Source organism: Saccopteryx bilineata, chromosome 2 (assembly GCF_036850765.1).
Source record: "Saccopteryx bilineata isolate mSacBil1 chromosome 2, mSacBil1_pri_phased_curated, whole genome shotgun sequence".
Taxonomy (NCBI): domain Eukaryota; kingdom Metazoa; phylum Chordata; class Mammalia; order Chiroptera; family Emballonuridae; genus Saccopteryx; species Saccopteryx bilineata.
The window spans coordinates 255,682,459-255,697,575 of record NC_089491.1 but is presented as its reverse complement, the minus strand read 5'-3'; the positions used below and the strand labels follow the sequence as shown (position 1 = coordinate 255,697,575).

The 15,117-nt window shown below is 45.2% G+C and overlaps 1 protein-coding gene across 1 annotated transcript in view; it reads left to right on the top strand.

The window, feature by feature from the left end:
• Window positions 1-15,117, top strand: part of SLC5A1 (solute carrier family 5 member 1) — a 63,314-nt gene that overhangs the window by 33,157 nt on the left and 15,040 nt on the right. The window contains exons 6-10 of the mRNA XM_066260053.1: window positions 8,041-8,146; window positions 9,277-9,357; window positions 11,002-11,222; window positions 11,456-11,591; window positions 13,048-13,155. Of these exons, the coding sequence (XP_066116150.1) occupies window positions 8,041-8,146; window positions 9,277-9,357; window positions 11,002-11,222; window positions 11,456-11,591; window positions 13,048-13,155 (652 nt within the window). The remainder of the gene's footprint in view (window positions 1-8,040; window positions 8,147-9,276; window positions 9,358-11,001; window positions 11,223-11,455; window positions 11,592-13,047; window positions 13,156-15,117) is intronic.

Sequence of the window (15,117 nt, the reverse complement as noted above, 5' to 3'; positions counted from 1 at the left end):
AAACCCCCATACTGTTTACATAGTGGAGCCACCAATCTGTATTCCCACCAACAGTGCACAGGGTTCTTTTTTCTTTATGGTTGTTTGTTTTTTTGCTGTTGAGTTGAAAGAGTTTTTATATATTCTAGATAGTAGACCCCTATCAGATGCATAATTTGCAAATATGTTCTCTCATTCTGTAGTTTGTCTTTTTACTTCCTGATAGTGCTGTTTGGTGCACAAAAGTTTGGAATCTTGATGAAGCTCATTTTTTCTACTTTTATTTGTGTTGCTCATGCCCGTGTTATCATTGAATTCACGGATTCTGTGGCACCAAAAAAAAAAAAATTTTTCCATTGACTCTTATGTTTGATCCTTAGATTTCTAAAGTCTTAGCTCTTACATTTAGGTCTTTGATCCATTTTTAATTAATTTTTTTTTTTTTTTTACAGAGACAGAGAGAGAGTCAGAGAGAGGGACAGACAGAAACAGACAGACAGGAATGGAGAGATGAGAAGCATCAATCATTAGTTTCTCACTGCGCATTGTGACACCTTAGTTGTTCATTGATTGCTTTCTCATATGTGCCTTGACCGCGGGCCTTCAGCAGACCAAGTAACCCCTTGCTGGAGCCAGCAACCTTGGGTCCAAGCTGGTGAGCTTTGCTCAAACCAGATGAGCCCGCGCTCAAGCTGGTGACCTCGGGGTCTCGAACCTGGGTCCTTCCACATCCCAGTCCGAGGCTCTATCCACTGCGCCACCACCTGGTCAGGTCATTTTGAATTAATTTTTGTGTATAATGTGAGATAGGGGTCCAACTGTATTCTTTATTTTTTATTTTTTAATTGATTTTTGAGAGAGAGGGAGAGAGAAAGAGGGATGAGAAGTGGGAAGAATCAACTCATAGTAGTGGTTTTCCAAATGTTCCTTGACCGGGCAAGCCCAGGGTTTTGAACCAGTGACCTCAGCATTCCAGGTCAATGCTTTATCCACTGCATCACCACAGGTCAGGCCCAACTGTATTCTTTTGCATGTGGCTATCCAGTTCTACTAGCACCATTTTTGAAGAGACTAGCATTTCTCCACTGATCAGTCTTGCACATGTGTTTTTTACACAACTCAATGGAAACCTGCTCTTGCCCACAGGGCTGATAGAGCTTTGTCTTAGAGTTGGGACTGCCGGGCAGGATTACTGCTCCTCCTCTGCCCCTGCTTTCTGCCTCAAACTGCTACAGCCCTGGTTGGCATCTCTGTGCTTGCCTGCCAGTGTGATGATTCTGCCTCCTTCACTTTTGCCTTCCCTCCTTCAGGGAAAGTTTTTAGTTACAGTCCTGTTTCATTAGTGATCCCTGTGCAGAGACTGCATTGGGAAGGACGGGAGGGGTGGAGAAGCCTGTCTTCCTGGGGGTGGGTGAGGGGCAGGGAGGGGTGGAGAAGCCTGTCTTCCTGGGGGGGGGGTGAGGGGCAGGGAGGGGTGGAGAAGCCTGTCTTCCTGGGGGGGGGTGAGGGGCAGGGAGGGGTGGAGAAGCCTGTCTTCCTGGGGGGGGTGAGGGGCAGGGAGGGGTGGAGAAGCCTGTCTTCCTGGGGGGGTGGTGAGGGGGAAAGGGCAGCAATGTAAGAGAAGAAAACGAAATGTAAGCAGGGAGGGTGGGGAGTGACCCTGGAACTTGCTGGAAGTTGGTAAGGGAACAGTTCCCCAGTTCAGCTTGTAGGTGAGGTGCACCTGTTTAATGAACATGTAGCGGATGGCACTTGGACTCCCCTTCTCAGAAGCAAGACTTGCTCCAAGTCCACAGTTCAACTGGGTGAAAGTCTGTGGAGTGTAGTTGCCATGGAAAGGGCACTTTTTGCCCTCAAAGCTAGTATAAGGGTGGTCATTATAAGTGAAGTGCCCAACTTCACTCCTTTCCTTCCAAATTGCCTCACCTATTGTTAGGTTACTGATTAAACCTCCCTGGACATGGGAGCGCCCAGGCAGCTGAGGGGCGGCCGCCCTCAGCACGGGTCCTGGTGGAGCCCAGCCCCCGGCAGTCAGCTGTTTTGGACTTTTGCTTTGAAGTAGAACTTGGTGCAGGCTGCTCCTTCTCCACGTGATTTCTGCGGCTCCTCACTGGAGGCCTTGCCCAATGACCTGCCTGCTCTACCTGCTTCCCGGAGCCGGGGATCCCTTGAATAATGCACAAGAAGGATGACAGCTGCTCCTTGTTCAGTGCCACTCTCTACTTAGTCTCCAGTAGGGGCTTTGCTTATTCTGTTTCCAGTTCTCATAAGAATATTGCATGCGTAGGGATTTTCATTTTATTTTCCATTTCCTGGAAGAGAAAACTGAGTCTTAGAAACGTTAGGAAATTTGTCCCAAGTCACACAGCTGGTGTATGGCAAAGCCAGGATTGAATCTTGGGTGTCTCTCATCCCAAGGTCTGTGTTCTCTGCACAGTTCTGCTCTGTGCTTGGATGGGATAAATGCATAGGATGAAAGAATGGGATAGGTCATCTAGTCCTATGTCCTAAGTTCTCATTTGACAGATAGGGAAACTGAGGTCCTGATTGGGGGGTTAAACAGTAGCAATACTAGGATGAGAAGCAGGGTCCCTGAGACTGAATCCAAAGCTTTGGACAGTATGTGACTCCTCCCCCCACCCCATGTTCTGAGTCTTTCTGTTCTTTAGTACAGAGTAAGTCAAAATTCAAGATCTTGGGAAAAATTAAGATAGGCAGTTAAATGAGCTTACAATATAAATGAGTTCCTGAGAGTGGGATTTGAGAGGGCGGGAGAAGAGAACATAAGCTGTGTACTGGGTAAATGAAGCAGCTGAAGGAGGGACCTTCAGCATTAGGAAAGGGAAGAGAAGGGTCAGACAGTGAGGCTTTGTCTTTATAAACTTAGCTGGCTCTTGGTTTATCATGAGTCACAAAGCTTGAAATCTTGAAAAGGTTTATGCTGATGTCGACCATACCTGCTAGGCATTTTCATTGATACACAGGAGTTCAGGGTTCACGGTCAAAAGGAAAAAATTGCTAGTCAACAAAATAAGAAAGTCAGGTATTTACCTTGCACACAGATATTAATCAATTTTGTTGTGTGTGCGTGGAGAGGCTTGGATAATTTGTGATGGATGAGAAGGGTGGCCCCGTGTTTCAAGACAGAGAACAACCAAGGACCTAATAGGAAGACTTGGGAAGGATGAAGGGATCTGGTGGGTATGTAACTGTTGGGAGAGAAAATTGAAACGTATTGCAGGCTCAAGACCCAGATGTGACCCAGGCCACCGAGCTGTGGTCCTGTGGGGTCATGACTCTGAGGCCCAGACTTTATTCCTCCATGCACTCCTCTGAATATTTTTGGCTCTGCCTGAGCACCCTGTCCTATTGAGTTCTGACAATCATTCTGTTCTGTAAAATTTCCTGGCATTATTTATCTTATTCAAATGTGCACAATCACTTGTGATAAAGCCTCATATTTTATGAATTACGCGTGATGACCAATGTCCCTGTTTATGTTTCCTGGGCTCCTATTATCACACATCATGACTGCAATAAACTTTTACAGCTTCACTGTCCATTTTGAATCACTGGGTGAAAATAAGAGCTTTGGCTTTTGCTCAAGGTTTAATTGCTCATCACCTGGGCCATTTACTTTCACAAATGAAAAGAGAAGTTTGAGCAGTGGGGCTTCCCATCTCAAACCCCAGTGCCAAATAAGATTTATTGAGTGCTCAGGTATGACCAGGACCAGAATGGGCAACGAGCACACATAAAATCACAGGATCTCAAAGCATCAGAGTTGACACAGATCAACTTGCTGAAGGCTAACAGTCAGAGACTCCATTACTCTAAGAGATTTTTTCTCGAAAATACAGCTGGGTCTGTGTTTTTATTGTTTCCTATGAGTCCCATGGAAATTGTTCACTCAAATTTTCAAAATGATGAAAAGAAAGCTCTTGGGCTAGATCCAACTTCCTGTTTTTGTAAATAAAGTTTTATTGGAACACAGGCACACTCTATGGCTGCTTTCATGCTTCAGTGGCAGCGTTGAGCAGGTTGAACAGAGGCTCTATGGTCTGCAAAGCCTGAAACATTTATTATCTGACCCTTTGCAGAAAAAGTTTGCTGACTCCTAAACTAGAGGACCATAATTTTCTATTTCACCTCAAGTTGTTTTTGCTTAGCAACATTGGGGAAATTCCTTTCTTTCTTCCATCTCTCCCTTTTATTTTTTCTTCCTTTATTAAGGCTAATAGTTTAGAGAAGGAGAAATCTGGGATTAGCTTTGAAACAGTCTCATAAAATTATAGGAGAGTTCTATATCAAAGCTGGTGGGATATGCCCTATCCAGTTCCCTATTCTTATAAATAACAAGTAATGACATGCTTTAAACGTATAGAAAATTACAATATAGAAAATGCCACTACCCAGATTCTAGAGATCTAAAGAGTTTACCATCTTTTTAAAAAAGAAATGAAACATTAGAAATATGACCAAATGTTTACCCGTACCTTTCTTGACCTATTTCTTTCCTTCTTAAAAGGTAAACACTGTCTTGAACTTGGTTTGTATTTTTCTGGTCCACATTTTTGCATTTTTTAACCTATATGTATATCCATACATCCATCAAGAATATATCGTGTTTTAAAACGTCTGCTCCCCCACCTTTAAAACTGTAAAAATATTGTAACAACGGTATTTAAGAAAATCTGGAGGGACAAGCACCTATAATTCTCTCTCTAATACAGACATTTTCACAGTCTGGCCTTGCCTGCATGTGTGCATGCTTCCACAAGTTGCAAACAGAATATACACACCATCTTGTGGTCTTTTTTCCCCCTCTTAGCATCAAACTATAAACGTTCTCCCACGTTTCATCTTCAGAATTACTATTTTTAGAGGCTGTGGAACAGAATTGGTGATGTGTAATTTTCAGAAAGCCATCTTCAAAATTCTCTGGTGGATAAAAGCTCTCGATGGTGGTCACGTTTGGGCCTAGTCAAGGAAGAGGCCACTTTTACTTTTCAATGTGTAATTTTCTGTGCTATTTGTTTTTATACCATATATAAATGATTTTATTTTAAAACAAAAAAGTTCTTTTTGGATTAAAAAAGACCTGGCCCTCTATTCTAGAAAGGAGGGTCCTTACCTTTCAAAGTTGTGAGAAGGTCACTGGACTTCGAGACAGGAAATCTGGATTTTAGCCCTTGAGCAAGTCGTTGACTTTGTTTCTCTCACCTGAAAAGTGGAGCCAAATTACCTGTTCCATCGCCTTATTTTGAGCATCCAAACAATGCATATGTCTAAAAGCTCCTGGTAAACTGTAAAGTCACCTGGATGTGGAAGGAAACAATACCCTCTGAAGCAGGATAAAGTTTGGGCACCTAGCAGATCCAAAGACCAATGCCAGAGCACCCAGGCTAACATGGGCTTTCCTATGGTATCCCCAAGCATACCTGGTGGCTTTCGAGGTTCCAAGGGCAGAAGGAATTCATCCCTGAAATCAGGAGTGACTCATGGGAAGAAGAATTTATCTCAGGTTTTTTTTCTATTCATGAGAAGGCTTTTCTTAGCATTCTTTATCTGCCCTGTTAGCCAGAAATAGAGCATTATAAAAACAAGACTTCTATTAACCCAGTACTTCTCATAAGTGTTTATAGACTTTGTTTATAGCTTACTTTAAGAGTTATGTGTTATCTATTTGTGACTAATAACAGCAAGACAAATATTAATGAAGCTATCATAGTCTACTATGACATGTTATTATAAAGCATTACAAATTAACTTCTCTGGAAAATAAACCAATCAAGGGCATTTTAAAGGCAGTAGGAGCCTTGGAATACATATGTATTTTGCTTACTGTACTTATTTGCTAATCTACTGAATCAGAAAAAGTGCATACTTAACAGCATTTTACTGTAATAATCAGTGAATGGGGCCCTTAAGTTGAAGTTACTTTATGAGATGGTACAAGGCATGTGAGGGGAGGGACAGGTGTTAGGATTACTCATCACAATTTCAAGTGGCCCAGTGTGGACAATCAGGAAGGAGCGGCCATTTCACCCTCAGCAAGTCTAAGGTGCAGCTGGAGCCTCTCCTCTCTTTCAGCCGCTGCGGAGGGCAGGGTGGAACAGGTCTAGGACCTGGGAAGAAAATTCTCTTCTCCATGGCAGGACCTTCCTACTTCCGGCCACTGAGGGTCACAACACCACTTTAAAGACGAGAACACTGAGACATGGAGAGGCACGGTGTTTTATCCATTCACTCAGCCCTATAGTGGCAGTGCTGGGGTTAACATCCAAGTCCTTTCACCACTAGCCCTGAGGCTGGAGGCGGGCCCATCTCTTAGTAACCACATGTCTCCCTAGTTCCTATTTCTGCCTCTTCTCCTTCACCAAGCAACACAATGACATTAGGTTCCCATGGGCTAGAGAATCTGTAGGGGACTCCAAGGCACAGGGTCCTCAGGAGGTCCATCTTGGGGGAGGTGGTCATGCATGAACACATAGGCTTGGCATTGGTCTGTGAGACAAACTCTCAGACAATGAAGAGGCAGGGAATAGGAGATTTGGTTGGTGGGGACCTGAGTGACAGAAGGTCCCTGAGGAGCAGCAAGGGGCCACAGAGGGGGAAGGTAAGAATAGAGAAGAGATGCAAGGGTTCCATTTCCCAGGGATATTCATGGGTAGCCTTTTATATGTCTTGAAATATATTTGGTTTTATGCAATAAAGCAACTTGTGCATTGCATCTAGGGGAAGTCTAGTTTCTTTCCTACCCAGAGATTTGAAAACAAAAATGAGTCACTTCTTTTTCCCTTAATCCTACCCTTCCTGGTAGTATTTTGGAGATGCCATGAAAATTCACTTTGGGCAACTCCAACGCTCTCTCTTGGCTTAAGTTAGCAACCGCACCATCCAGCCACATAGAAGATTTTTCATGGGACTAAATGAAGCAAGGTGAAGAACAAGAACTGTAGCAAGAAATGGTGAATTCAGGGGTGAACAGGGAGTAGTTCTCCCTCAAGTTCTATGAGCTAATCTAGATAAAAACACCTAGCACCAAGCTGGCCATGCAAGAGGTTCTTGGTGATGTTCTGGTTGTGTTAGGGTCAAGGTAGACTCCATCTGGACAGGAGAGATAAAATTATGATGATGTTAAAATTTCTCTCCACTCCAGGGTAGGGCTGGAGTTTCCCTCCCCAGGACTGTCTAGTGCTCACACTTGCTGTTTGGAATAGATCTGATAAAACTCTGCACACTAAGGTGTAAACAGCGAATAATAGCTTACAGCGGGAATCCACAGGTGTGTTGGGAGGAACCTCAAAGTATTAATAGTTGTTTCTTGGCAAACAGAGTTCCATAGTTAAATAAGTTTGTGAGGGGTCATTTACCATGCTTCCCTCCTGGGGATTCACAGCACACACAGTGCATTAGAGGCTCAGAGGAGTTGCGTGGTCAAGAAACTGCCTTAACTTTGTTTAATCCAGTATTTCACAGACCTCTTTGACCATAGAATCCTTTCCTTTCTATGGAATAACTGCTGTGATCTTATATAAAGCTTATTGGAAAATGTAGGAATAGAGTATGACTCTCAGGTATTTGTATCCTTCTAATATTATTTTATTGTGGGAGGAACATTTAGCAAGTGACCTATCTTCTTGATGGATTTTAAGTGTACATTACTGTTGACCTTTAGGCCTATTGCTGTACAGCACATGTCTAGAACCTGTTTATATTATTTACCTGAAACTCTGTGCTTATTGACTAGTAACTCCCCATTTCCCCCTCACCCCAGTACCTGGTAACCAACATTCTAGTCTTTTATTTTATTAATTTGGCCCTTTCAGTACTTATATACATGGAATTATGTAGTATTTGTCTTTTACGTTCTTAACTGGGGATAAAAATATGAATCTTTAATTGTTCTATTTCAGGGGACCTGGGCTAACATTGGACCCTAGAAATCACAAGCATTGACACTATCCAGGAGACAGCTTCTAAACCCTTCAAGTTTTTCTCCTGACCCTGTAGCCACTGCTATCTCTCACCCCTAACTCACCTTTCCTCTCCTTCCAGGCAGACATCTTCTCTGGGGCCATATTCATCAACTTGGCCTTGGGCCTGAATCTGTACTTGGCCATCTTTCTCCTGTTGGCAATCACTGCCATCTACACAATCACAGGTGAGTCCGTTCACACGACTCGGCTCAAGCCCAGCCCGAGGTTAGGCAGTTGGGCAGGATTGAATGAAAGTAGGAAACAAGGCTTCTTCTTTCAAGGAGGAGAGATATGCCCAGGAAACAGTCCAAGGGTGGGGCATTTGCTTGGTCCCAAATCACAGAACCTAACAAGTTATGGAGGTTGCCCCAGAAACCTCCAGTGTTGACTGGAATAGTCAAGACAGCTTCTTCCAGGAGGCAGGCAGGGCAGGGCCTTGCAGGTTGTGAAGAGAACTTGGCTAAGTTGGGAGAATTGAGGAGGGAGTGCCTGGCGTAGGGACAGGTGAGAGCAAAGAAAGGAGGCAGAAATGGGCATGATGTGTGGTCAGGGCAGGGTGTGAGCAGCAGATGTGTTTAGGAGGAGGGTGGTCTATGGGATGTAGTTGATGGGCTGTGTGTGGGCGATAAAGGCAGATAATTCAAATGAGGTCACAGGGCAGGGGCCTTGGAAGCCAGACAGAGGTCTTGGATTTGATGTGACAGGGACTGAGAGGTACTGTGGGGAAGAAGGGAGGAAGTAACACAAGCAAAGAGATTTTAGAGGAGATTCAAGAGGTGACTGGCAAAGCTGATGACATGAGTAACAATGGGGACACCTGTGCAGAGGTGTGACTCTGCCCCGGTCAGGGGCCAGGGTCTATGATAGAACTTGCTTTTCAGCTGGAGCCACATGGTCTGAGAATAGAGTCAACATACAAGTAGCCCTTTAAATGTGTTGATTTGGTAATGTCCCCAGGCATCTTGTAGAGATGTCAGCTCTTTGCTGTTCCCTGCCTTCACTTGTGGAAGATGCTTTTTCTTACCTCAGAGGAGCCATCTCCTGGTTTAAGCTCTTCCTCCTCAATTAGGGAGGAACATTTCTCTTTTCCTCAAGGCCTTCCCAGTATTTCTGTGAAGGGTAGAGATGTTGGATCATGCTGGGTGGCAGACTGCTGTAACAGGACAAGAGAAGGAGGGAAGGAAGGGCAGGCGGGTGACCGAGGGGCGTGCTCTGCAGGTGTGCAGAGGGAGAGAGGCAGCAGTAGAGACAGGAGGCAGGCTGACTGGTTGCTCTCCTACGTGAGATCAGATATATTGTCTCTTTGTTTGCTTAGGGGGCCTGGCTGCTGTGATTTACACAGACACCTTGCAGACCGCGATCATGCTGGTGGGATCTTTTATTCTGACCGGGTTTGGTAAGTGGGGCTGGGGCAGCCTGAGGTAGAGGCCCAGGGAGAGAAAATCGAGTCCAGCTTCTCTGCCTGCCTTCCCCAGGGGAGTGGTCCAGTCCTGACTTGCCATCACTTGGCTGTGCAGGCAGCACCTTCCTCAGCCTTGGAGGACTCAGGGTGGGTCTGGCCCAGACAACACCTACGTTCCCTGCTAGATGGTCTGGGCAGTGGTCCCCACTGTAGGCCTGTGATGACATGGTCTTCTCCCCACAGAGAAACTGGACAAAAAAAAAAAAAAAGAAAAAAGAAAAAAGGATAAGACTAAATAACCATCAGGCTGAATATATTCGAAAGTTATGTCTTAAATTTCAGATTATATTTTGTCTACATATTGACATTCAATATCCTTTCTTTTATGAATTGATGATAATAAGTGATCATTTTCTACTTTATGTTCTTATTTGACAAAACTTGAAAAATCAGCCAGTCTATGTTAGACCCTCTAATTTTGTAAAATTTTATTTGCCTATAAAATCCTAAAGACGAGGCCCTGGCCAGTTGGCTCAGTGGTAGAGCGTCGGCCTGGCATGCAAGGGGTCCCGGGTTTGATTCCCGGCGAGGGCACACAGGAGAAGCGCCCATCTGCTTCTCCACCCCTCCCCCTCTCCTTCCTCTCTGTCTCTCTCTTCCCCTCCCGCAGCGAGGTTCCATTGGAGCAAAGATGGCCTGGGCGCTGGGGATGGCTCCTTGGCCTCTGCCCCAGGTGCTAGAGTGGCTCTGGTCTCGACAGAGCGACGCCCCCTGGTGGGCAGAGCATCGCCCCTGGTAGGCAGAGCATCGCCCCCTGGTGGGCATGCCGGGTGGATCCCGGTCGGGCGCATGCGGGAGTCTGTCGGACTGTCTCTCCCCGTTTCCAGCTTCGAAAAAATACAATAAATAAATAAATAAATAAAATCCTAAAGATGAGACTAGAAACCCTAGATCTAGAGGTACTTGTTATGGGAGGATATAAAATTCATTTTATTTTTAATGGGGTCTGGATTCTCTGTGAGTCCTGTGAAGCCTCTTATCCACTTTCTATACTCTGTTATCTAAGAGCTTCCATTGGGGTTTTTTTTTTTGGGGGGAGGCGGTCTCCAGGGCAAGGACTGGGATACCTTATTCAAGGACACAGTCAATAGGCCACAGGGCTCGAGACTCCTCACCCATTCTCTGTACATCCCACGGCAAGGCTGGGACCAGGGGCAGTAAAGCCCAGTCTACATGTCTCTAGGTCTGTGTCTGAGGTCCCAAAGGCCACTGCTGACAGTAGGGGGTGGGTGAAGGAAAAAAACCCAGAGTTTTTGTACATGGTTCAAAACCAAGGTCTTTCTGTTAGTAATTCAAACACTTTCCCTTTGTAAAGATGTTCACGGTTGGAGTCCTTTCACAGGTTCTTGCTTTGGAGCCTCACAGTCGCCCCGGAGGGGGCTGGGCTGGGTTAACAATCCCCTGTATGAGTGAGAAAGCTGAGGCCCAGAATGGGAGAGTGACTTGCCAAGGCCACACAGCAAGGGCTCCGGCTGCCGGTCGTCAAGTCCCTGCAGTGTGTCAGGCGGCCACAGGAGGAAACTGCTGTGAAAAGTGGAGAGTTTTGTGATGTTGATTTTTGTTACTAATGTTTTCCAGCTTTTCAGAAAGTGGGAGGGTATGAAGCGTTCGTGGATAAGTACATGAATGCCATTCCAACCGTGGTTTCTGATGGAAACACCACCATCAAGGAGGAATGCTACACCCCCAGGGCCGACTCCTTCCACATCTTCCGAGACCCCCTCAAGGGAGACCTGCCATGGCCTGGGCTCATCTTCGGGCTGTCCATCCTCGCCCTGTGGTACTGGTGCACGGACCAGGTACCCACACTGGGCGGGCGGGGAGGACGGGCTTCCCAGGGCACGGCGGGGACTCCTGTCTGCTCCTGGGGTTGGGAAAGGTGAGGCAAGGCTCACGTGGTCTGCGGGGGTGTCACGGAGCCTTGGTAACATGGGAGTGCTGGGCCAAGGAAGCAGGATGTGGGGGAGGGGAGCTGGGGCAGCCAGAAAGTGTCATGACCTGCACCCCTCCCTCACCACGCTCTCCCTGGCAGGTCATTGTGCAGCGCTGCCTCTCAGCCAAAAACATGTCCCATGTGAAGGCCGGCTGCGTGATGTGTGGGTACCTGAAGCTGTTACCCATGTTTCTCATGGTGATGCCTGGAATGATTAGCCGCATCCTCTACACAGGTGATATCTTCTGCTGGACTCAGTGTTCACTCTCTCCCATTCCTAGCTCTGAGTCACTTCAAAAGTCCTGAAGCTCCCAATTCTTTCCTTTCTGCCACTTTCTTCCTTTATGCCATGCATTACCAAACATTATCAATCTCCCCCTAGTCAGTGAGCAACTTGAGGTCACAGAACCCACAGAGTTGCCTTCCTGTTCTTTGCAAATTCTCTGAAGTCCTGATATGCCTCTAGTTGTAGCTTCTTCCAGCTAATATTTGCTCACTTCTTGCTCAGTTCCATGTGGACTGTAGTAGTGTGTACGGCGTCCTTAATGCCAGGGGACTCCAGCGGGTCTTTAATTATCTGCTGCTCCGATCCTTGTTTCCTGGACCATTTCCTTGAAGGAGCACTTTGCTTTCTAGGGTGACAGATTACTTTTTGGCTTTTTTGTGGCCTATCCAGCATTGCTATTGCTTTTTTTTTGGGGGGGGGTCAGCCATCGTAGGTAAAAACTTCCTTGGAATATCCCTGGCTGAGTAGCTCAGATGGTTAGAACATCGTCCTGATTTGCCAAGGTTGCAGATTCAATCCCTGGTCAGGGCACAAGGAGGAATCAACCAATGAATGCATAAATAAGTGGAACAATAAATAAATTGATGTCTCTCTTTCTCTCTCCACCTTTGTCTCTTTCTAAAAATCAATCATTCATTAAAGAAAAAACTTTGCTGGAGTATGACATAATGGGAAATTTAAAAACAAGGGAGAGAAGAGAGAGCACCATGAAGTGAAAGTTTGGTGAGAATCCTTCCAAATGAAGATGAGACAGTCCAGAGGAGTTGCTTCCTTTGGCTGCTGCATGCTCCTAGTTTACATTGTAATGGTTATAATACACAAAAATATTTGAGGTGAATCAGTGCTCTAAGGGGCAGCCCTAAATGATATACCTATAACAGGTACCTAATATTTGTTCAGCTAAATTCTATAAAAGTTTCTAGAATTTTCTCCAAGTCTCTAGATCATGTTCCTGTCCCCTTCCGGATCACTTCCTTTCTATCTTTATCCTAGATTTTCCACATCTTGGAAGTATGACCCGGCAGCCCTCAATTGTCTGGGCATTCAGCCCTACTTGAGAGAGCTGCTTAAAATAAACTTCAAAATCAGGAGCCACCTAATCTTCAGGCAAATAAGACAATTGTTACTCCTGAGCCGCAGGGTAGCTAGCTGACGTCTAAGGATGTGCCTGTCCCTTCCCACTCTGAGCACTTTTTGCTTCCCTCTCCTCTGCCTAGCAACTGTCTTTTCTTCTCAGTCAGAGCTTGGAGATGGTCAGGACCAGCAGGGCAAGAGTTTATCATCAAAGGATCCAGCCAGGAGCTGCACTCTTTGTGGATCCATTTTTGGGCCTTAGATAGAAATGTCTTGTCTGGAAGTATTGCCCTAACGTCTACTTGCTGACACAGCTCTGATCTCTCTGCAGAAAAAGTTGCCTGCACCGTTCCCTCCGAATGTGAGAAATATTGCGGAACCAAGGTTGGCTGTACCAACATCGCCTACCCGACTCTGGTGGTGGAGCTCATGCCCGATGGTGAGATTCGTCCCCACTGGTGGTCTCTTTCTTGGGAGCCTGGCTGGGCTTAGGCTGTCGGTGGGTTCTGTGGGCCTCCTGGGACAAGCTGTTCCAAGCCTGGAGGTTGGTAGGGGAAGCCTCCTTTCAGGTGTCCCCAGTTTCTGAATATGTCTTCCCTTAGTGGGAAGGAGATGTAGGACTTGGTTGGGCTCTTAGACGGGGCACTTGTTTGTTAATCAGGAAAGGAGGTGATATGAAAATGTGTTAGGGAAAAACACAACTTTTCCACGCTCATCTGGACGGTCTTTGCAAGCTCTCCAATTGACGTGAACATGATAGCTTGAACTAAGAGGAGTTTTACCCAGAGAATGAATTGACTCTAGACTGTCCCAAGGAAAAACATGGAGAGAAAGGCAAGGAGTGATTTTAGCTCTAAAATGAGGATGTTTAAGGCAATCGATGGATGGGACACAAGGGGCTTCACTATAGAGAATATGTTATCCTAGAAGCTTGAGGATATAGAGCCCAGATTAGAGTTTTGGTATAGACCTCTGGGGTTACTTTTTATATTTCATATTGAAGAAAAATCTAATTCTGGCTCAAGACATTCTGATTTAGGTAGGGTAGGAGGTTTCAGGATATCACAAATTCCCAGGTATTTGGATCAGGAAAATTTAGAATAAACTTCTATAAAATGTTATTACTAAAAGAAAACAGAGATCTGAGTCAAACCTCTTCGTTTTACAGTTGGGAAAACTGAGGCCTACAAAAAGACAGTGACTTTGCAAGCCACCCGGCAACTCAGTGTCTGGCTTGTGTAACTCTGCTCAAGGCTGGAATTGAGGAATTTGGGATGGTCTTTTAAAAAAAATTTATATATTTTTAACCACAGACTGGATGCATGACCTTGGGCAAATCATTTAGATTCAAATTCTATAAACATGGGAGTAATAGTTAACTATTCCACTTAGCTGGGCTGCTTATTAATTAAGGTTGCAATTAGGAAGAGTCACATGGCTCTTTCAGAGTGCTGGCTCAGATTACACCGGCCTCAGTATGGTGTTTATGCTATTTCGGTAGATTAGCAGACAGACCCTGGGTGAGGACTGTGGCTCTGCACATGGTGCTAGAGCAAACTGTGCATGGCAGAAAGAGGCGTGGCACACAGGACTGTGTCTGAGGCCATCAAGAGGCAGATATTAGACTAGTCAGGACAGTCCAAGAGGGAGCAGACTCCCTGTGGGGGTAGTGGCTCCCCTGTCGCTGGAGGGTTTGGGAAGGAAATGTGGCTGGGATTCATGTATCAGACAAATGGTAGGCTTATGACCTAGTGAACCCTAAGTTTACTTTTAATTCTGAGACTGGGCTCTCCATGGTAGGTTTTCAGCATGGCCTGGTCTTCCAGCCTCATCAGGGACACACTTGTGCTCTCCTTGTTATGCAAAGAGTAGTAGAGATTATAGCCAACCATGCTTCTCATGACTAGGAAAAGTTTAAACCAATAATCCCTTATTCTGATTTGGGCAGGTATAGTATTATACACATTTAACACATCAAGAAATGAGACCTATGGGTTGGCATGACTTACCTAAGGCCAGTTGGAAATAGAGCCTTCTGTTCTTTTTCCAGATAACTTTACTGAGCTATAATTCATATACCATATGATTTACTTAAGGTATAGAGTTACTGGTTTTTAGTATATTCACAGAGTTGAGTATTCATCATCACTATCAATTAAAAAATTTTTTTTTGTCATCCTCCAGAGAAATCTTGTATCTTTTGGCATCACTCCATATTTCTCCCCAGTCCTCTCGGCCCTAGGCCACCACTAATCTCCTTTCTGTCCCTATGGATTGGCTTATTCTGGACATTTCATATAAATGAGATCATACAATATTTGTCCTTTTGTGTCTGGCTTCTTTCACTCTGCATAATGTTTTCAAAGTTCATCCAGGTTGTAGCAGGTATCAGTACTTCATT